Below are 21,291 nucleotides of genomic sequence, written 5' to 3' on the forward strand. Positions count from 1 at the left end.
ATATCTTAATTTTAATTTTAAAAACTTAAAAAATATATTAAAAATATATATTCATGTATTCTATTTGTGATTGGATCTATTAAGAACTTTAACCCGCCTCGAATATATATATATTACGCTAAAATATGATATAATTCTTAATCTTATTTTTTTTTATTTACTTATTTAATTTAAAAGGTAAACCTTATATTTATTCACTCCTTTAATTTATAATTTTTCTCTCATCATTTTAAAACCTACTCAATCTTTTTTAAGCCACCCAAACTCTAAAATGTAGAGATTAATAAAAATTTGAAAAAAAATAGAAGGACATGTTACCATCTTTAAATATGTATATTGTAAAATACAATGTTAAGTTCTCAATTTTAGTTAGGATTCGTCTAGACTTGCAATTAGGGTTGTGCAAAAATTCGGAAAACCGATAATCGAACCGAATTGATAGTTTACCGTTTTATTTTATCAATTTTTTACCGGTTAAACAGTTCGATTTATGAATAACTATTTTTTAACTGTATAATTTAATTATATATTTATATTTTATAATCTATATGTGTTATTTTGTAAATATTAGATATATTATAAATAATATTTAATAATATATATTTTATTTTTAAATTTTAAATTATAATTTATATAGAATTGTTTTTAAAAAAATCTAATTTATATAGTTATTAACTTAAAAATGAAACTCTTCAAAAATATATTATATTGTTACAATAATATAATAAAACAATATAATATAATAATATATTTCTAAATATATTATAATATATTATATTATAACATAAAAAAAAGGAAAAATAACCAAAATAGAACCGCGCAAATAAGGATTTTGAAAAAAAAAAATTATTTAAAAGTTTTAATACTTAATATAAATAATTGAATTATCGATTCTCGGTTAAATCTGGTTAACTGATCGGAACAAATTGAATCAGAACCGGTTTTGATATCATTATCGGTCGATTAATCGATTTGTAATATAAGAGGTAAAATCGAATTTAACCTAAGCAATTAACTAACCGGTTGAACACCCTACCCACCACCATAATAAAATAATAAAAGTTATTACAATTATATTGAATTATATATATATAGTTTGTTAATTATAATACAAAATTATTATATGTTTATAATATAACATAAATATATTAAGATAAATAAAAAATAAAAATATGTATTTTTGTTTCCCAAATAAATTCAAATTCAACTAAGCAACAAATTTTTTTTATTGATTATAAACAATTTGAGGTTACATTAAATTCATATAAGATGACAAGTGAGAATCAAAATTAGCAACTAAAAAATTAGTTATAAACATTTCAAGAAGTTATTAAATTTTATGGTTAGTCACTTAAAAAAAATATATATTTGATTTAAACAAGGATTGTAATAATGTAAAAAAAGGGTCAAATTTTACATTTAGTTCTTTGGGGACAAAATTATACATGAAGTGGATTTATAAAAATAAAATATAATAAAATAATATATGTGGTGGATTTATAAAAATAAAATAAAATAAAAGGGATAATTAAGAATTTAAAATTTATTGATTCCTCTCGTATATTCTATCACGTGCTCTTCACGCACTATTGCAACATACACTTTGAAAGGCCCAAACCTGCATCATACAAAACACAGCCTTTCGCCCTTGTCTCGCTTTCTCTATCTCTGAGAGATCGAGAATTCGAGATTCATCTGCAAAAGTAATTTAAGGGTTTTTCTCTTCTTCACACTATATCTTCTATCTATCATCGATTGGAGACTGGAAGCCATTTTACAGATCGAACAATGAAGCTCACTGTGAAGACTTTGAAAGGGAGCCATTTCGAAATCAAGGTTCAACCCACCGACACGGTATTCCCCTAATATTTACATACGGAATTAGCGAATATACCCTGTATCTTGTTGCTATCAACTTTCTTTTCTAGTGTTATAACCTATTTGCGCCGTTTCTTGTGTTTCTTTAAGGACTAGGAATTGTTTCTAAGTATTCAGATTTTGGAGAACCCAGAATCATAGGGTTTGGAAAGGGTAAACAGAAACTATATGATTACAATTTTGGGTTTGATTCAAATTTCTTGAATTTAGGTTTTTGGACAAACTTTTATTGGAAAAAGGCCATGTTTAAGTTCTTTGAATTTTCATATTTTATGGGGGGATGTTAGGAGCCATGGAATTTTTGTTTGGTTGCACTCAAAATTTATATTTACTGTTCTCCCACATTGTACACACATATGTTATAATTCTATGAAGAACTAAAGGCGAAAACTGATTAAAATCATGAGCTGTATTTTCTTAGGTGATGGCAGTTAAGAAAAGTATTGAAGATGTGCAAGGAAAAGACAATTACCCATGTGGACAGCAATTGCTAATTCATAATGGGAAGGTTTTGAAAGATCAAAGTACTTTGGTGGAGAATAAGGTTTCTGAAGATGGTTTTCTTGTAGTAATGTTAAGCAAGGTTGGGCCTTTTTAATTCAGAGAGTTTTATTTATAATGACTTTGTCTTTGTCTTTGTTTATGATGTGCTTAATTGTTATTTTTGTTATCTTGGCAGAGTAAAACTTCAGGTGCAAGTGGATCCTCTTCAGCTCAGGTATTTTTTATACAACTTTTGCTGTTTAGCTGGTATAGTTTTTCCTTTGCCTTTATCTGGTGATTATAGTAACTTTGTCTGTCTTTTAGCAGCCTGCATCTGCAGCTCCACCGCAATCTAGCCTCCCTCCCGTATCTGCAACTCAACCACAGTCTAGTCTCCCTCTTGCATCTGCAGCTCAACCACAATCTATTCTCACGTCTGCATCTGAAGCACCAAATCAAGCAATGTGAGTAAATAATCTCGAGTTCTCCCCTAAATTCATTGAGAAATCGTCAAATATTGTGCTGTACTTTTTTTCCCTATTTGGTAAAAAGTAGTTGGGTAGGATCACAACTTTATTTGGCAATAATCCATCTTACCGTATTCATGTGCCAAATACAATTTGAATCCAGATAAAAAAAATTGATACCTCAAAGGGCCAATAAGAAGTGTTCCCCCAAAAAGCAGGTTCCCAAAAATCTCTTATCAAATGCAGCATGTTCCTAGTATGTTCTGCTTGTGTAGCATTGGAAAAGTTATTTCTTGAGCTTTGTGTTCCCATCTTAACCTTGATATTAAGTAGTTCGATGTTTAACTAGTGTTTATACAAAATTCACTTTTCTTTCATATCTTTGGAGGCAGTTTTCTTCCTTTCGGACCTGTATGTGATCTTTATGCATCCCAACTAAGTTACTGTATCCCTAAACCCTAAATCTTTAACTTTTGGGGATACAACTGACCTTCAACCACATGTTGTCTGTTCTATTTTGAAAATGAATTATACAGAAGACAACTGTATTGGTCATAAGAAACATTAGTAGGATACACAGTATGTCTACACAGTTTCTTATGATTTGTTTATGCATTTAATGGTGGTTATTTTTCTCATTTCAAGTTCTGCAACTGCAGAAAGCATGCTTACATGCATTTATAATTGCAGTTACTTTGTTCTTGCAGTGATTCATCAAATACTTATGCACAAGCTGCTTCGAATTTAGTTGCTGGTACTAATCTTGATCCGATCATTCAACAAATAATGGACATGGGTGGTGGAAGCTGGGATAGAGAAACTGTCTCTCGTGCACTTCGAGCTGCTTACAACAATCCTGAACGAGCTGTGGATTACTTATATTCAGTATGAAACACTATTCCCTAGATACACGTGTCATGTTCCTTCACAATTCAATCATTTATGATGTATATCATGTTTTCCAGGGTATTCCAGAAACAACTGAAGTTGCTGTGCAAGTGCCTCAGTTTCCTACTAGTCAAGTTGGCTCAGAGGGGACTGGAATAGGTGCAGATGCCAATGCTCCTGCCTCTGGAGCACCCAATTCATCCCCTTTGAACTTGTTTCCACAGGTTTAACATTTTTTCAGATTCTTCATTTTCTTTTTCATTTCTTATATGGTCCAAATTAAACAGGAAGCAACACATGGTGGAGGGAGTGGTGCACTTGGTTCTCTTGATTTCCTCAGAAATAGCCAACAGGTTAGTTCTTTTTATATTGCTCAATTAATTAAAAGTATGTATTTGAGAGGTCAACAAGGTTTAGCACTTGAATTTGAATGCATTCACCAAACTTTCCTTCTATAATAACTTTAGATAACAATTCAGTGAAGATTTTATTTTATATCACATTTCTTTATGTAATTTATTTTCAGTTCCAAGCATTGCGCTCCATGGTGCAATCAAATCCACAGATTTTACAGGTTTGTGAGATTTCATTTGCTTTATTATTCTTTTTGCTTGGATTCTAGGTGGTTTTGAAAAAACCATATGATTTTTTTGGCAGCCTATGCTTCAGGAGCTTGGGAAGCAAAATCCTCAACTATTAAGACTCATACAAGAGCATAACGCGGAGTTTCTTCAATTGATAAATGAACCCCTTGAGGGTTCTGAGGGGTCAGTATGTTATCTTAAGTAGTTTAATCCTTCCAATCTTACTGAATCTATAAAGTAATTCTTGCTGGCCTTGTTCATGCTGAACGTGATGTTTTTGTCTCAGGGATATATTTGATCAGCCTGAGCAGGAGGACATGCCACATGCTATTAGTGTTACACCAGCAGAGCAGGAAGCCATTTCTCGTGTATGGATTATTTCCCAAATTTGATGCTGGTCCGTTTCCTGTAGTATATATGTCAAAATGTTTTCTAACTTGAGATTTTCCTCTATTTGCCCAGCTTGAGGCAATGGGATTTGAAAGAGGGCTTGTAATTGAAGCATTCTTTGCCTGTGACCGCAATGAGGAATTGGCAATCAATTATTTGTTAGAGCATGCTGGAGACTATGAAGATTGAAGAAGGTACACAACCTTAATGAATTGTCCTATTTGTGTGAAATAATATGTTTTAGAATATTTTCTGATTATTCCTTTTAGGAAATCTTGAAGATCATTGCTGCCCTGAGTTTTTAAGCGGCACAGTGTGATCCAAATTTCATGCAAAATGGATTTATGCTTTTTATCTGAATGGTCATTCCGCCAGCCTGGTTGTTATGGATATTGAAGGAGGTTATTGATTGGTTTGATGGTTTTTTCCTAACAGAGATTAATTAGTTTAGAACTTTTACTACTTTTGTGGTTACCATTTTTATTGCCTCCCAGTTTGTTCATATACATATATTTAATGGTTTTGAGTCATTTCATGTATGATTCTTGGGTTTGGTTGTTTTACCTTTTGTGTCCATTCCTTCATGATGTTTCGTGTTAACTAAAAATGTTATTGAGCCAGACATTCAGTGTTGTGGTTTCTCTTTTTGTTCCTCTTTCGGGTCTTTTTTCTCATATGTTTCATTCGTATTGATCTTGGTCTATCGAAGAAGATTCCACAAATTTAGTCGACAAAAGATTCAAACAAATTATTGACAGTTTGTATCTAGATACAAAGGCTTATCTCCTGGCTATTTTAACATAATTTAATTGTTCATTATTTAAGTACCAAATTACAAATATTAGCCAAAAAAATTGTAATATTTTTAACATAAGTTTATTAATTACATGTGATTGTATTGTTTGTATTATTATACAATAATTTTATTAAATTTATATTTTTATTAGCTTTTATGCTGTCAGACATTGTTTTGCAAGATTTACTGAGATGGTTATAATTTTATATAACATTAGGAACTCTAATTATCTTGCATTATTTTTAGAATTTAAAAAAAAATTGATTCATAAAATAATGGGTTTTTAAGATTTAGTTAAAATAAAGTATTAAAATATTTTTAATATTTAAAATTTAAATTTAATAAGAGTATTTTAATTATAAATTAGGTAATTTGATAAAAAAAAAATGAGTTATATGATAAAATAAATAAAAAAAAGAATAAAAACTAAAGTACCTGACATCAAATTTTTGATCTAGTATTTTGTAAATTATTTTAAGTTAAAAAAAGGGTAATGACTTATTGTTTTTTTTAGAATCGTTTTTACTATCATTTTTTATATATCATATTATCTGAAATTCTATTATAAATTTATATAATTATTTTCTATATAATATATGGTAATATATTAAAATTTTATATTATTATAAAATTAAATTTAAAATTATTATATATTTAATTTTATTTATTAATGTTGGAGATGAGAAGAAATAGAATGATTCTGGTGAACAAAATACCATATATATTCCATGTCAGATTAAATACAGGTCAAATCATAGAAAAATTGTCCAAAACGAAACTAAACCATTCATATCAAAAACTTCTTATCAAAAACTGCGAAACAATTTATAATTGTTGTCCTAAATTTTAAGTATCAAATTACTCAATAAATTAATTAAAATATTTTTACTTTATTTTTATTAAATTTTAATTTTAAATATAAAATAATATTTTAATAATTCATCTTATAATAATCATCTATTTATTTTTATAAAATAATTAAAATAAAAAAAATTCAAAGTACCACTTTAATAATGCGAAAGAATATATCCCAACTATGAATAATAGGTTGCTAATATTCCGATTAGCTGCTAAACAAAGTCAAGGATTGCTCCAAAAATCCTCTCTTTTCTCTTTTGTAGTTTACAGATTATCGAACCCATCATGGCGAAATCGGAGACTGATCACCTCAAGGAAGTAGAATACTTCGACATTCTTAACAAAGCAGGTCAGAAAACCGGCATAGCCAAACCAAGGTAACCTAGTAGTATTATTCAATCACTGCTCCTCACGGTCATCTTCATTCCATACATTACTTATTTCCTCAATAAACTTTATAATGAGAATTCGTTCTGATTTGAAACTGGGTTTGGGGGAACTCTTCTTAATTCTTATGCATGGCAAATCATTCTGACCTTCCAGTGTGTTTTTTCTTTCTTTCTTTCTTTCTATTCCTTGTGCATAATTTAGGGAAGTTGTTCACAGAGAAGGGGATTACCATCGGGCTGTTCATGTCTGGATTTATTCAGAGAGCACACAAGAACTTCTTGTTCAGCAACGTTCTGATGGCAAAGATTCGTGGCCTGGGCTGTGGGACATCTCCAGTGCTGGCCATATTTCTGCTGGCGATTCATCTCTTGTCACGGCCAGGTAGTTTGATTTAGGAACTTTCTCACAATTTTGGTTGATTGGAGAAGTTGGATTCTGACTAAAATATATGTTTTTACTTACAGGAGGGAGCTCCATGAGGAACTTGGTATAAATCTCCCAAAGGATGCATTTGAACTCATATTCACCTTCTTGCAGGAGTGGTTGGTATCTGTCCATTAGGCTCTGATTTATGTAATAGAACTAGGTTTTCTCTGTTCACCTATTTGTTGTTTTCTGGATGTGTATGGTCTCATGTTGGAATCATTTTTCCAACTATTTTTAGCTGTCCTTTTTACTTGATCTGTAGCTTTTATTGAATATAAAATGAATATCAGTTTCCATTCTTGTTTGTTTTCTTTGACCTGGTCTTGCATCTTATTGCATGAGTTTTTCTTTTTATTTTAACTATCAAAATGATAACTGAGCTTTAGTTTATCTGCCTCATTCTTAGCAGCTTTATTGCAATTTCTTTTAGTGCATTTACATGTCATTATTATATTGGTTGCAGTGTTACAAACAACGGAAAATTCATCAACAATGAATTCGAGGATGTATATTTGGTAACTACTCTAGCTCCAATTCCTTTGGAGGCTTTTACTCTGCAGGTGCGGACTACATTTTGAATGTGCTTTTTATCTTTTTTAAACTAATGTTTGCTTTTGTCCTTTCAAGGTAATGCACTTAAGGCCAGTGCTAACAGATTGTGAATCAGTTTAATGTCAAGATAGTTTTTCTTGTAGTTTAGTTTTGCTTACCAAACATCTTAGTTGCACAAACTCTGATGTTCCTGAAACTACTTTGACTTTTCTTTTCAATTGCCAGAAATGATGGAAATCTATTGCTTTTCAATAACTTGGAATTTTTTTTGCATTCTAAGATACCTCACTGTGTGTAATCTCTATTAAAGCAATAATTTTATAGGAAGTGTTAGGTAAATGTCTTTGAAGGTATGATGTTTATATTGATCATTCATCTCTGTAGGAATCAGAAGTCTCTCATGTCAAATATATTCATTTTGAGGAGTACAAGAGTTTTCTTGAAAAAGAGGATGCGAATTATGTTCCTTATGACGTGCATGGACCATATCGCCAACTTTTTGAAATTATTGCGAAAAGGTATGGCTTTTATTTACAGTTATCAAAACATATGCCTTTCACAAGTGGAGTGATGCATACCTTGGCTATTGAACAGAAAGAACTATCATGAGAGACTTTTGAGAAAATTCATCATTTATGTCTTCCAATTGGTTTTTGTTACTTAAGTTCCTGAAGTTATAACTTTTTTATTGAGTGACATTATACTGTATTTAATTTGACAAATACTGAGTATTTTGACAAATACATGTTCCAGTCTAGTGAAAATGGGGACATAGCATGATTTTTTTTTTTTTTGTAGAAAAGGAAATTCTTTTTATTAAAATTAGCAGTAACAAATGTATCTGAAACATATGAACATGAAGCTATTACTTCTAGTTACATCCACAAAGACTATGTATTTAGCACTCTACTTCTTCATTCCTCAAATCAACTACTTTATCATCATTCTCGAAGGATCAATACTTCATTCCTTGCATAGTAACTCATTTTTGAACGAGTTTGCTTCTATGCTCTGAGTTCCACTTTGAGAATAACACATTCTTGTACCTCTCTCCATATTTCTTCATGCTAATATAACCTGTTCTATTTTGAAGGTATACTGAAAAAACGGAGGCACGGAGTAGGGCTCTAACAAAGCAGCTTTCTCGCTATGCACCCATCTCTCTTGAGGCTGAGGTTGACATCTTCTTTTCCATTATATTAAATTAATCTTGTGGTTTTATGTCTTGCAATACTTTGTTTGTAACCTTAGAAATGAACAAGTGATAATCTAACCTAGTAATCATATATGCTTGCGGTTGCTGTCTGACATTGGATTGAAATGCAAAGCTTCCTTTTGTCAATCCAAGTTCAGTTGTCATTATGAGCCAGATAAATTTTTTCAAACTTCCGTTTCTTTTAATGTTTACTAATCAAATTCAGACTTCATGATATAGAAAGTTTCTTTAATATATCACATATGAGTTAGGCTGATATATTTTTCTACTAATAAGAGATAAATAGTAATGGCCTAAAGAAAGCTTTTATAATGACTAGATTACTTTAGTTATTGCATACAAATTGAAGCAAATATTTTCCCTTTCTTTTATCTGGGAGAAATGAAGAAGATCTTGACAATGTTGTGTCCTTGAGTTCAAGCTACTGGCACTTCATTTGTATCATTAATAGTCAGTAAGAGGAGATCTATGTTCTAGATATTTATCAAATTTTAATGTAATGGACGAAGGGTTGTATGATATTGATTACCATCCTTACTAATGAAGTTGGCACTGATAATTTCTTTATGTTATGCAGTTGGCAGGGCTTACTGATGCAGACATAGAAGCCTTGGCACTTCTTGTGAAAGCTGGGACTATCATTGATGAAAATTATCACTTGCAGGTTTGTGCAGAAAGAGTTCTCAGTTTACCTTCTCCATATATAGTTTAATAATCTTCAGATATGCTATTGTATTTGATCATTATTCAACTTTTTCCCGTAGTTTAGTATATGCCACTCCTGAATCTTCTTATGTTAATTTAGGTGTAGGGTAGAATGTCAAGTCCTTATGTAATACTGAAACATGGATAGAAGTTGCGTGGAAAGATTTGCTATATTTTTTATGCCTTGAGCTTGTTTGATGCAGTTTTTTTCTTTTTAAAATAATCCATTTTTTTTAAGCTTTGTTTGATGGAAAGTGGATTATTTGGGTTAATGACTAAACTATCCTTCGTATTTAATATTTAAATTTTTATAAAGAATAAAGTATTCTTGGTATTTTAGTTGATGATGGGATAAGGATAACCTTCATCAAACAAGGTCCTTTTATGCTCATATACATAGCTTTAGGGCTGGGACAAGTAAGGCGGAACAATCAAGGATACACTGATACAGAACGTGTATTTGATATATAAGTTCCCTAGAATTTTGATGGAATTCAGTGGGTACATGTCATGAATATTAAAAGCTTTTACTTTGGGATCCAAAAGTTTTCCACTTACATAACTTCTGTTCTTTGCCAGTAGAAGGTATAAGTGTAAGACATGTTTGGTTCTATTCTATTTGAGATATAGGTTTAGGTATTTTTGTTAGCTTCACATCTAGGTCTTAAATCATTATCTGCTTTCTTTATTATGTTGGTTCTTCATCTCATTATCATTCCATTATTAGGTCTGGTGCTGCAATCCTTCCTTAAGGGATTGGTTGAAGCAGCATGCAGAAACATCTCAATTAGACAAGTTAAAGTGGTTGTACTATAGCATCAACAAATGCCCATGGTAAGTATAAGTATTTATGGTTTCTGGCAATCTATTTTGGCGATTTTTTCTTTCTCCCTTCTATCACTTTTCTAAATCTTTCTCGATGTATTTTTATCTAGAAATTGATTTGTAAGGAATTTAGTTGGAGGAAAAAGGGCATCATGCAAACTGTTCATCTACTGTTAATTGATTTAAGCAAAACAGGGACAAGGGCAGCAGCTATAGATCTTTGATGTGCTGCTTTTATAAATATATGTGCTAAGTGAAACATTCTTTGTTCATCTGAATAGTTAAATAAGCATATTATGGAAGGAAGCATAATGCCTTAACCTTTCCTACCTTTTGCACACACTCGCTGATTCTGAGTTCTCTCAAGTATTTCTCTTACATATCCCTACTGGATTCCCTAGCTATATAATGTTTGCTGAAACCCTCAGGTCTTGCCTGGATGAAAATGAGGCATTTTTGACAACTGCAGACTCAGCTGTTAAGTTACTGTCTAAGGCTACAAAGCCAGTTTTAGGATGGAAGGGAATCGAATATAAAGCTGCTTTTCCTGTAACAAAACCACCGACTGCAAATTTTTATCCTCCTGATATGGATAAAACGGTATAGGATCTAAAATTTCCACATCACTATTATTCCAGGAAAAAAAATGATTTCCTCCTGGGTAGGCTTATTTATGTTTTATTTCTTTTCCCTTCAGACTAAGATTGACAAATTGTTTCTCTTTAGGAATTCGAATTATGGGCTAAAAGTCTTGGAGAGGATCAGGAGCAAGATGCAAAGGGATTCTTTAGTGTCATCAAAAGACATAGCGAATCCATCTTAGACAATGTGGCCCCTATTAAGGGAGATGGCGCTAGTGTGAGCAGGGTCACTCATGACCTTTACTCTTCTCCTTATTCTCACGAGTATGCAAATTTCCTTGGGAGAATTGCTGAGCTATTACATAAAGCAGGAGAACTGACAAGCTCACCTAGGTATATACTTCATGTAGTTCCTGTTGTTTGATAATAATGTGTTTGCTTTTAGGCGGTCATAGTTGATATTTAAAGACTTCATGGAGAAACCTCACCTGCTGACTTGATGTTATTTTTCTTGTATAGTTTGAAGAAGTTGTTACATAGCAAAGCTGATGCCTTCCTGTCAAATGAATACTATGATTCAGATATTGCATGGATGGACTTGGTTCGTATGTTATTAATTATGTCTTTTCCAGTTGTTTTCTAGTATGTATTGCCTTTCTTGCATGGATGGACTAGGGATCAATTATTTTTGCATTTATGTGAAAAGCATCATTCATTAATAATTATAATCTTTGTCTTTCTGTTTGTCTAGGATTCGAAGTTGGATGTTACGATTGGTCCATATGAGACTTATGAAGACTCGCTTTTTGGATACAAGGTAGTGGTTCTGTGAACTTGCATTCTCCGTGTAGCTTATCTCACCACCTATCTGTCTAGGTTACATGATGGCTATTTGACTGGACCTGCAGTTTCTATAGACACTTCTTGGATGCACTTTATAACCATTTTTGGATACTAATGTGGCCAAATGTCCATGTTAAATTCCCCCTAGCTTAAATTAGTCATCAAATATCCTTATCAATAGTGATGCTTTCTAAATGAGGTCGTAAACATGAACATTCTTTGCATATGTATCTTCTTAGTCTTGTTTGATGAAGGGTTATTTGGATTTAATCCCCAACCCCATCATCAATCAAAATACCAAATTACCCATACTTTCTCTTATAACATTTTAAATATTAAATACAAAGGACATTTTAGTCATTTAACCCAAATACACTTTTTCATCAAACATTTATTTTCCACAAAAAATTGTATTATTTATAAAAAAAAAATCCATCGAACAAGCCCTGACTGTGAAGCATTTGTGTCGCAGGCAACTTTCGAGATGTTTGTTGGAGTTAGGGATGACAAATCCACAGCTGACGTTAAGCTTTTTGGTGATAACTTGAAGGTCTGTTTCCAGATTCATACTTAGTCAACTTATGTTTGCTCCTTCCACCGTTTTCTAATCTCTCTATATATCAAACCTTTCCTTCTCTTCTAAAATTGTTACAGGTTTTGGAACAAAATCTTCCAATGGATGACAAATATAAATCAGAAACTGTGATTGCTGCTCCTATTCGTGTAATTCAGCTGATTTACAATTCAGGGGTGAGTCCTTGAATAGATTTAAACATTCTGGTTTGCAAATTAATTACCTAATTTTACTTCCTGATTGACAATTTGAATTTAAGAGAGGAATGGTGATAATCACCCCTAATTCTAAGCAAAAACTCAACTGGAACCTAATTAAGTCTTTTCAATAGATTAACTACCATTTTCAAGAAGATCATGAAACTAAAAATGTTGCAATGCAACGGAATTTCCAAAAGTTCGAAAAATATGGAATTACTTATTTGGGACTTCAACTTGCAGGATGTAAAAGGTCCTCAAACAGTTGCATTTAATCTCCCAAATGATGAGCGAATAGTGAAAGATCGTGGAACATCAATGGTCATTCTCAAGAATGTCTCAGAGGCAAAGTACTGTATTTCTCTCAGCCCATGAACAAGTGTTTATATTAAAATTTTGATCTCTCAGCAAAACATCTATTTATATATATACATACACATATACATGTTCATAGCATTTGATTCTGTTATCCTTTGTTTCAAACAGATTCAAACATATTCTCCAACCTATAGCTAGCGTATGTATTACGAAAGAGCAATTCCAATATGTAGACTTTGACTCTTTCTTCACTCACACAATTTGCCACGAGTGCTGCCATGGAATCGGACCACACTCCATAACTCTTCCAAATGGTGAACAGTCTACCGTCAGATTGGTAGGTTTCAATTTTAGCCTTTTTCTCTCATTTTTTTTCTTTTTACTTGCTTTTCTAACTGTTCATTAAGAATGTAGGAGCTGCAAGAGCTACATTCAGCATTAGAAGAAGCTAAGGCTGATATTGTTGGTCTATGGGCTCTAGAATTTCTTATAACCCAGGTCTGTCGCGAACTCAACTTGTATATATTATATGCGTTTTTCTTAAAATTGGTTTTGGTTTGTATATTCTCTTTGTATGGTCAACATATTTATCGTTTTCTCGATGGATCCCAGAAATTGATTCCCAACGACTTAATCAAGTCTATGTATGTTTCATTCCTTGCGGGATGCTTCCGATCAATTCGTTTTGGATTAGAGGAAGCTCATGGGTGAGTTTGAGAGCTTTTGCAATGACTTTTTTCTTTCTTTAACTAACGAACCAACCTGATTTGTTTTTACTGATGATCATTATCAGGAAAGGACAAGCACTGCAGTTTAATTGGCTATTTGAGAAAGGTGCCTTTATTTTGCATCCAGATGACACATTTTCAGTTGACTTTGATAAGGTATATATTATTATCTTGTTTAAAATCTTCTGCATTAAACTTAACTGGATTTGAAAAATGATAAATGGATGATTTTGTTGAAAGGTTGGTGAAGCTACCAAGAGCCTGAGCAGGGAGATATTGACAATACAGGCAAAAGGCGATAAAGCAGGTGCAACTGCTCTTCTTGAAAAGTATTGCACAATATCTCAACCATTGAAAATTGCGTTAGAAAAACTGGAAAACGTTCAGGTACGATATCTATCCATATTAAAATGAAGATACTTCTTCGGTTAGACACTGTTTGTCTTATCAATGGTTATATGTCATAAAATAATTTTCCAGGTTCCAGTTGATATAGCTCCAAAATTCCCAATTGCTGAGAAATTTCTGGGAGGAGCAGGCATCTGAGATTTGGTTCTAGCAATTTCTCATAAATTATTTTGGTAAACTAGTTTTTTTTTTCCCCAAATAATGAATTTGAGTTTTAAAATGTAAAAGTTTGAATTCAAAAGTATTTAATTTTGAATTGTTTTCAAATAAAACTTAACGATGTTCTGCTTAGGAAACATTGACTTAAGCTAGCACGAATCGCTTCAGTCATGCACCCCACTTCAATTTAAGGTATTCATCGAATCCGAGACTTTTGATTTCGTAGTCAAGACTATTGAGTTAGGAAACATTACAATAGAAACAACTTTTAAGCCTGCTTCCAAACAGGTTTTGTAAATTAATGATGAAAAATGGGGCAGTGACCAACTACTAGCGGTCGCCCCCACCTTCCATTAAAAATGACTTATTGATTGTGATGTATTCCTTATCCTCTTTTATATTAATACCATTTTGCTTTCTATCATTTTTAGTTTGGGACAGCTGCTAGGTAATAGGTATAGAATTCCTTTATCTTTATTTATTTTTATAAAAAAAAACTATTATCTAGATGATGCTTATTAGATTTTGCATACATTGACTAATCCTTATATCATCAAATAAAAGGGGAATTCAATGTTATTATCTATTCATATTTGGAGAAGGAAATTGAAAATACATGATAAAAAATATGCTAAGGAAAACAAATTTAATGTAGAATGCCCCCTTTCCAACTTGTTGTATATGGTCTTGGTCTTCTTCTATACCCCTTTAATTAATTACTCACCATAAAAGAATGTACTATCATATATATAAGTATTTTTTTGACGTACCATTATGCATCTAGTAATTCATAGTGAAACAAGGGCGATGCTAATGAGTTTAACTCGCCGAAGATGCTGATGTCATCTCCCTCGGTGTAGTTGTCGGAGTTCAAACATTCAAAAACTGTTTGTATCTCGTGAGGAAAGCTGCTCTTTCGTGGGTCTGAGTTTGATGGAGTTGTAGGAAAGTCGTCAGTGAATGAAGTCCTCTCGAGCATTTCCTTGAACTTCGAGGATTGCAGAAGAAGGCCTAAAGCTGATGATGTTGTGCCATCGTGAGGTGGAGTTGTAACCGGCTCTTCATTTATACTAGAGCTAATTGCGGTTGGTTGTTGTAATTGGAGGCGACGTTGGTGAATGAAACTAAAGTCCAACTCTTGTCTAGGGTTTACAACTTCACTATCATTAGGGGTATGATTTATTATTTCATGATCAATGTTTGTGTCGTTTTGGTTCTGATCGGGTCTTAGCCACTTGATGTAACGATTGAGATCAAAGTTTGTGACAGCATTGACCCCGCGATATTCTATAGCCGCCATATCGTATGCAATTGCTGCCTCTTCTTGAGTGGCTGCAACGATGTAAATAGTGAGGGTTTTTAGGGGCAAATTCAAAATCCTAAAAAGATATAACATTTAAATTTGCTTGAAGAATTGGTTAGTGATTAATGTTTGAAAATATGAATGGGGGAGGCGTGGTAGTTATGGTTTGGTCATCCATAAATCCACCTAGAAACAACCAACTATATCTTAGGTTTTAATATGGCACATGATAACTGTCCTAGGGGTATTTTAGTCCAAAATACTTTCATGCAAAAATTATTCAAATTTTTCATACAATAGGAACAAGAGCAAATAAATTAACGAGCCTCTAAACGAGATATTACCGAATGTTCCGAGATATAGATATTTGTTACCAAACACCCTTCCAATTCTTGCTTCCCACCTTCCATTGTGATGGTGCCTACTAATAACAAGCAAATTAATAATGTTGCTATGGGAAAATGAGTAATTGACCACAATTATCTAATATGGTGAGTTAATTTAATCCTATTAAAATAAAAATCCATTTAATTCTATAAGGATTTGAAAATAAGCCTAACTTAATCAGTTACACATTTATTAAATAGGCTACCAATTAATTAATAGAGTATACCTTGCCACCCCCCTATATTTAGATACACCTCTTGAGAAGCCACTACTTTTTCTGCATTATATATATAATTTAATTAATATATTACTTTTAAAATAATAATAAATAAAGATTTATATTTAATTAATTAATACCTCCTCAAGGATCCAATATATTCTTCTTTAGATTGATCCTCCATTTCTTTTAGTTCCCTCTCATAAGTTGAAACCTACAATATAAAGTTTTTTTTTATAATTAAAATTAGAAATAATTAATAAAAAAATGAAAAAAAATATAAATTTACAGGAAAATTGAGGATGGTGTCTTGTTGTCCCCAGTACTTCAATGCAGCCAAGTCATAAGCATGTGCAGCTGCTTCTTCATCATCATATGCCCCTAAGAAATTAAAATAAAATCAATTAATTTGTTAAATTAATTAATTAATTAACAAAGTATAATAAATTTGAATTAATTACCTAAATATACTGAATGAGTTGATGAATTCCCCAATATAGCCATGCATTTTTTTAACAAATAAATTTAACTATTAAATCACTTAAATTATGAATTGATTAGAATTAATAATAAGTTCATAACTAATAACTAACCTTGTCTTCCTTTCTTGTTCTGAGATTGATTCCAACAATTCTTATCCCATAAATGTGCTTCATATCTTCCGGTCCATCTATGTCTAATGTAATACAATAAAAACGAGATTCGTTTAAGCATAAAACACGAGAAAAAGTGATATAAAAGAAGCTTATACCTGGTAACACCTCTAAAGATGGAACTGCGTTGGATAGGAGAATCCCTTGGAACTGTTTTCCGAGTCCTCTTTTGAATGATCTTCTTCTTTTTCTCATCCTTATCGATCTTAGCATGGGTTTTTTCTGAGATTTTCGCCATTAATAATGGACACCAAGCTCAAGTTGAATTGGGTATTATTGGATCGATCTTAATTTATTAGAGAATTGAAAGAGAGAGAAAGGTAATATGATCAATGGGGGGTGGGAAATTTAAAGGAAGATATGAGCCGGCGGATAGTAGAAGAAGGGCCATCTGCAAAATGGATTTGTACTTTCTTCCAACTGTTTCCTTTCTGCTGTTTATTTTATAAGAGAATTAATGTCAATCTTTTACGTAATAATTCACAATAGTAATTTTGTGTAATAAACTAACGTAAAAAAAAAACAGAATACGGGGTCTATGTAATATACCTTAATATAAGCTAAATCAAATTTATCGATCTGATATACCTTTAATACCCCTTATTAGTAAAGGATTTTTCTCTTGAGGCTTGATTGAAAAAATGATTTTTATTTTTTTTTTAAAATAAATTGTTTGATAATAGTTTTAAAAAATTGATTTTTTTTGTTTAAATTACTAAAATATCTTTATATTTTAATTTTCTATCTCCTTTTTAAGTTAATAAAAGGTAATTTTGATATTTAAATATATAAAAAAAGTGATTATATAATTAAAATAATAGACGAAAAGATTGTTAAGTTTTGAGATAAAATTCGAAAACAAAAAAACACTAATCAAAGCCAGCATCTCAATTTTGTCCTCCATATCTAACTTCCACCCTATTTATATTTTTTTTAAATAAAAAAAAACTCATTATTAATTTTAACACAATAGCTTTTGAATGAAACTATGAAAGATGGGTAAGAGTGCATGGAGTGGATATATTTTTGATCAATAATATGAACCTCTAACACTTATTATGGGTAAGGATCACAAATATGTAATCCATTCAGCATAGATGTTTGATCCATTTGAGGTTTTTTTTGGTTTGATTATTAGAGCATCTCCAACGCATGACCTGTGCCCGCATCGGACAGCGTGGAAAAGGGCAGGTCATTGATTTTTTTCATTTTTTGCATTGTAGATAAAAGGAAAAAGAGGGCAGTGCCCTCTATGCCGGTCATGCCCACTTCTGACTTTTTTTCTACTACATTATAATAACATTAAATAAATATATATTTTAAAGTTTACTATAAAATAGGAATATTAATTATATATTAAATTATAATAATATTAATTATATATTAAATTATAATAATATTATAATATATTTTAAATTATAAAAATATTTTATATTTTATTATAATATAAAAATATTAGTTATATATTCTCAAATTTTTCTATAATATAGTAATATTATTTATATTTTATTTATGTATGTCATTTTCAGTTTTTATGTAGGTCATTTTCAGTTTTTAATATTATAATATATTTTAAATTATAAAAATATTTTAAATTAAATTACTTATATATTTAATTAATAAATATATATTTTAAATAAATTAATATTTTTTTTATTAATTATATTAATACGTTTTAAATTTAAATTCTTAAATTTTCCTATAATATAGGAATATTAGTTATAATAGTATAAATTAGTTATTTATTTAAAACACCTTTAAATTATTTAGATAAGAGGGCGGGCAGAAGCATTGGAGTGTTTTGCCCAAGTTCAATATGTGCCCGCTTTATGCTGAGGTGGAACATTAATTTGACAAAATAAGAGGGCAGAGGTCATTTGCGCTGCTGATGCTCTTAGTTTATCAGGGATGGGGTTGGGTTTATCGGGAATGAGGCAAAGATAATATTTTTTTTTGTGTCCCCTCCCAAAAAGGTATAAATACAATTAGATATATTTATATTCTATCAAAGTTTTAATTTTTAATTTTCATATTAATATGAATTTTCATCGTATTATAGAATATATATAAGATATTACATTATTTTTCTATGATAAAACTATAAAATTCCATTAAAAAAAATTAATTTATATAATTTTGTTCAATTTATTTTTAAAATATGGTATAAACGGTATCCCATAAAAAATTTTCAAAACCGAATTAAACTTGAGTAGTAATAAAAATAAATCTAAAACTAGCTCGCAAACATACTTAACTAGCGCAAAACTTGTCATCTAACTTATAGTTAATATCCACCTGACGGACTCGAATCTAGGAACTTAGAGTTTAGTATCCACCTCTTATTGCCGCTAAACTAAAAGAGAGGATATAAATCTAGAACTAAAACAATACAAAAATTATAAGTCCATTCATCGTCCTCATTCACCACATTGTTATTCTAGTTGAGTTTGGCGGTTACATTAAGAATGTAATAAGTATATATTTGGATCGGTAATATAAATTTTAAGTTTTTCTTAAAAAAGAATAAATTAAGATATCTTAATGATGATGTTTTAATTGGACGAGCAACAATCTCAAGTTAGATTTAAAGTAGAAAAAGACTTGAGGAGAAGTGGATTAAGATAAAAGAGGAAGCAAACAACTAAACCATCTATATTATCTAATTTATACTTAACCCAAAATGATTTTATCGAATCGTTTATCTAATATATTATACACATTATTATGGGTTGAGTATGACTTAAGATATATACGAGTTGAGTAATTCAAACTAATTATAGAAAATATATATAAAGTTTGGACTGTTTTTCTCTTTCAAATTATTTTGACAAATTAATTTAGATTATTTACTTTTACATTTGTTAATCACTTAAAATTTGTATTCAAATTATTTTATTTATTATATTGTTACGAACTGATCATCTAGGTTAGAATCATATAGTATGCAGTTAATACACTTAAACAACATTTAGTTTTAATATTAAAATATTTTATATAACAGCCAAGGTTCAAATCTAATACTGGTGAGATTTTGTTGAACAAATAACTATACAAGCAACTATGCCATAAAATGATCTTATTTGGGCAGTAGTGGATAAGGGTTATTTCAATTATTTGAGAAATAATGATTGGTTGAGGGTAAGAATGACAATTTGAAATAATGATTGGTTGAGGGTAAGAATGACAGTTTGAAATAATGATTGGTTGAGGGTAAGAATGACAATTTGAAACACGGTTATTGAATCGAATTGTCTTGTTTTGGGGCAATTTTTTCAGTTTGACCGGAGATGGGACAGAGATGGTATTTGTGTCCCTCGCCTGGACTCGCTTCGATTTCACCTCAATTCTGTCTCGAACATTATAAACACAATTAAATATATAAAATCACCAATCTATTTATTTATTCATTATATTTTATAAAAATTGCAAGTTATTTCTTTATAATATAAAATTTCAATATATATATATATTATATTAAAAAATTCGTTTATATATTTTTTTTAAATATGGTATAAACGGTGCCTCGCGGGATTTCTCAAAACCGAACGGGACAGGAATGGTATTAAAAGAATTCACGAAGTAAGAAAGGAATGAGAATGGTAAATGCATTCCCTACTTCGAACCCTTTCATTGTCATTCATAGTTTTGAGGTTGTTTGAAAAATAATAATTGGCTGTGTGAGTTTCAAGAGATATATATATATTTTTTTATAATAAAACTTAAAAGATATTAATATGTAATAATAAAATAAAAAATTATAATTTAAAATAAAATGTATTTTAATATTTTAGATGATTAATTTTCAATCGAGTTACTTGAGTGAAATGATGTTTTTTAAATTTAGATTATTAAAATAACTCAAACCAATAAAGGCATTGAGTTATTAGTGTAAAACTTATTTAACCAAATTCAACCTGAGCTTAAATTTACCCTAATCCAAATCGAATTTCTTAATTCAATTTCTTAATTCAAGTTAGGTTAGATTAGGTTAGGATTGGAGATCCAATAAACCCACTTTTTGCTTGAACCCTAGTTAAGCTTTGTGGTGATATGTGACAATTTTTTATTTAAATTTAATTATAATTAAAAATAAGTCAAAGATAAATCAAAATATGGTTGCACCTAAACAAACCAAACTTAGGAACCCATGAATCGTACGAAAATAGCATGTGCTAGTGGGATGGGAAAATATGTAAACCGTTGAAATGATTGGTTTTTTGCATTAATTATTTATAAGCAAATCTTTTTCTAAAGGCTAGCTAGCTACCCTTTATAATTAACTAACAACTAACAAACAACAAAGTACTTGTCTTCAACAATTATTATTTTATAGAAATTATAATATATATAAATTCTACGGAAATTCGGTTGGTGGACAAAATTTATGGAAAGCCCAGCTGTAGCGGGCTCTCATTTAATGGGCCATACATTTAAGACCGCCATCCATGTGATCAGTGAGCCTCGT

The 21,291-nt window shown here is 30.7% G+C and overlaps 3 protein-coding genes across 5 annotated transcripts; 2 read left to right on the top strand and 1 right to left on the bottom strand.

Moving 5' to 3' along the window:
* Positions 1-1,628: 1,628 nt before the first annotated feature.
* LOC124920465 (ubiquitin receptor RAD23b-like) lies at positions 1,629-5,341 on the top strand. 2 transcript variants are annotated; one of them, XM_047460958.1, is made up of 13 exons: positions 1,629-1,703; positions 1,781-1,854; positions 2,300-2,461; positions 2,558-2,596; positions 2,686-2,825; positions 3,536-3,713; positions 3,794-3,940; positions 4,004-4,069; positions 4,243-4,290; positions 4,374-4,483; positions 4,587-4,668; positions 4,763-4,884; positions 4,960-5,341. In XM_047460958.1, the coding sequence occupies exons 2-12, from the start codon at positions 1,789-1,791 to the stop codon at positions 4,877-4,879; spliced, it is 1,155 nt and encodes a 384-aa protein (XP_047316914.1). In that variant the 5' UTR covers positions 1,629-1,703; positions 1,781-1,788; the 3' UTR covers positions 4,880-4,884; positions 4,960-5,341. The 2 variants fall into 2 exon arrangements, with proteins under 2 accessions (XP_047316914.1, XP_047316915.1); XM_047460959.1 differs by having other exon boundaries at positions 1,631-1,854; positions 2,689-2,825.
* Positions 5,342-6,547: 1,206 nt separating this feature from the next.
* Positions 6,548-14,690, top strand: LOC124920467 (nudix hydrolase 3). The gene is made up of 21 exons (XM_047460960.1): positions 6,548-6,721; positions 6,936-7,115; positions 7,199-7,276; positions 7,624-7,720; positions 8,097-8,230; positions 8,806-8,887; positions 9,506-9,592; positions 10,361-10,467; positions 10,887-11,058; positions 11,185-11,432; positions 11,559-11,640; positions 11,791-11,856; positions 12,355-12,432; positions 12,537-12,632; positions 12,897-13,003; positions 13,140-13,308; positions 13,386-13,469; positions 13,584-13,678; positions 13,765-13,855; positions 13,940-14,086; positions 14,180-14,690. Exons 1-21 carry the CDS (start codon positions 6,630-6,632, stop codon positions 14,243-14,245), a joined length of 2,358 nt encoding a protein of 785 aa, XP_047316916.1. The 5' UTR covers positions 6,548-6,629; the 3' UTR covers positions 14,246-14,690.
* Positions 14,691-14,830: 140 nt separating this feature from the next.
* On the bottom strand, positions 14,831-17,150 carry LOC124920468 (AP2-like ethylene-responsive transcription factor At1g16060). 2 transcript variants are annotated; one of them, XM_047460961.1, is made up of 8 exons: positions 16,925-17,146; positions 16,767-16,849; positions 16,635-16,643; positions 16,463-16,554; positions 16,314-16,387; positions 16,183-16,233; positions 15,914-15,990; positions 14,831-15,598 (listed from the first exon to the last, which is right to left on the bottom strand). In XM_047460961.1, exons 1-8 carry the CDS (start codon positions 17,062-17,064, stop codon positions 15,039-15,041), a joined length of 1,086 nt encoding a protein of 361 aa, XP_047316917.1. In that variant the 5' UTR covers positions 17,065-17,146; the 3' UTR covers positions 14,831-15,038. The 2 variants fall into 2 exon arrangements, with proteins under 2 accessions (XP_047316917.1, XP_047316918.1); XM_047460962.1 differs by lacking the exon at positions 16,635-16,643 and having other exon boundaries at positions 16,925-17,150.
* Between the last annotated feature and the right edge of the window lie 4,141 nt (positions 17,151-21,291).

The sequence above is a fragment of the Impatiens glandulifera genome, chromosome 1 (assembly GCF_907164915.1).
Source record: "Impatiens glandulifera chromosome 1, dImpGla2.1, whole genome shotgun sequence".
Classification (NCBI taxonomy): Eukaryota; Viridiplantae; Streptophyta; class Magnoliopsida; order Ericales; family Balsaminaceae; genus Impatiens; species Impatiens glandulifera.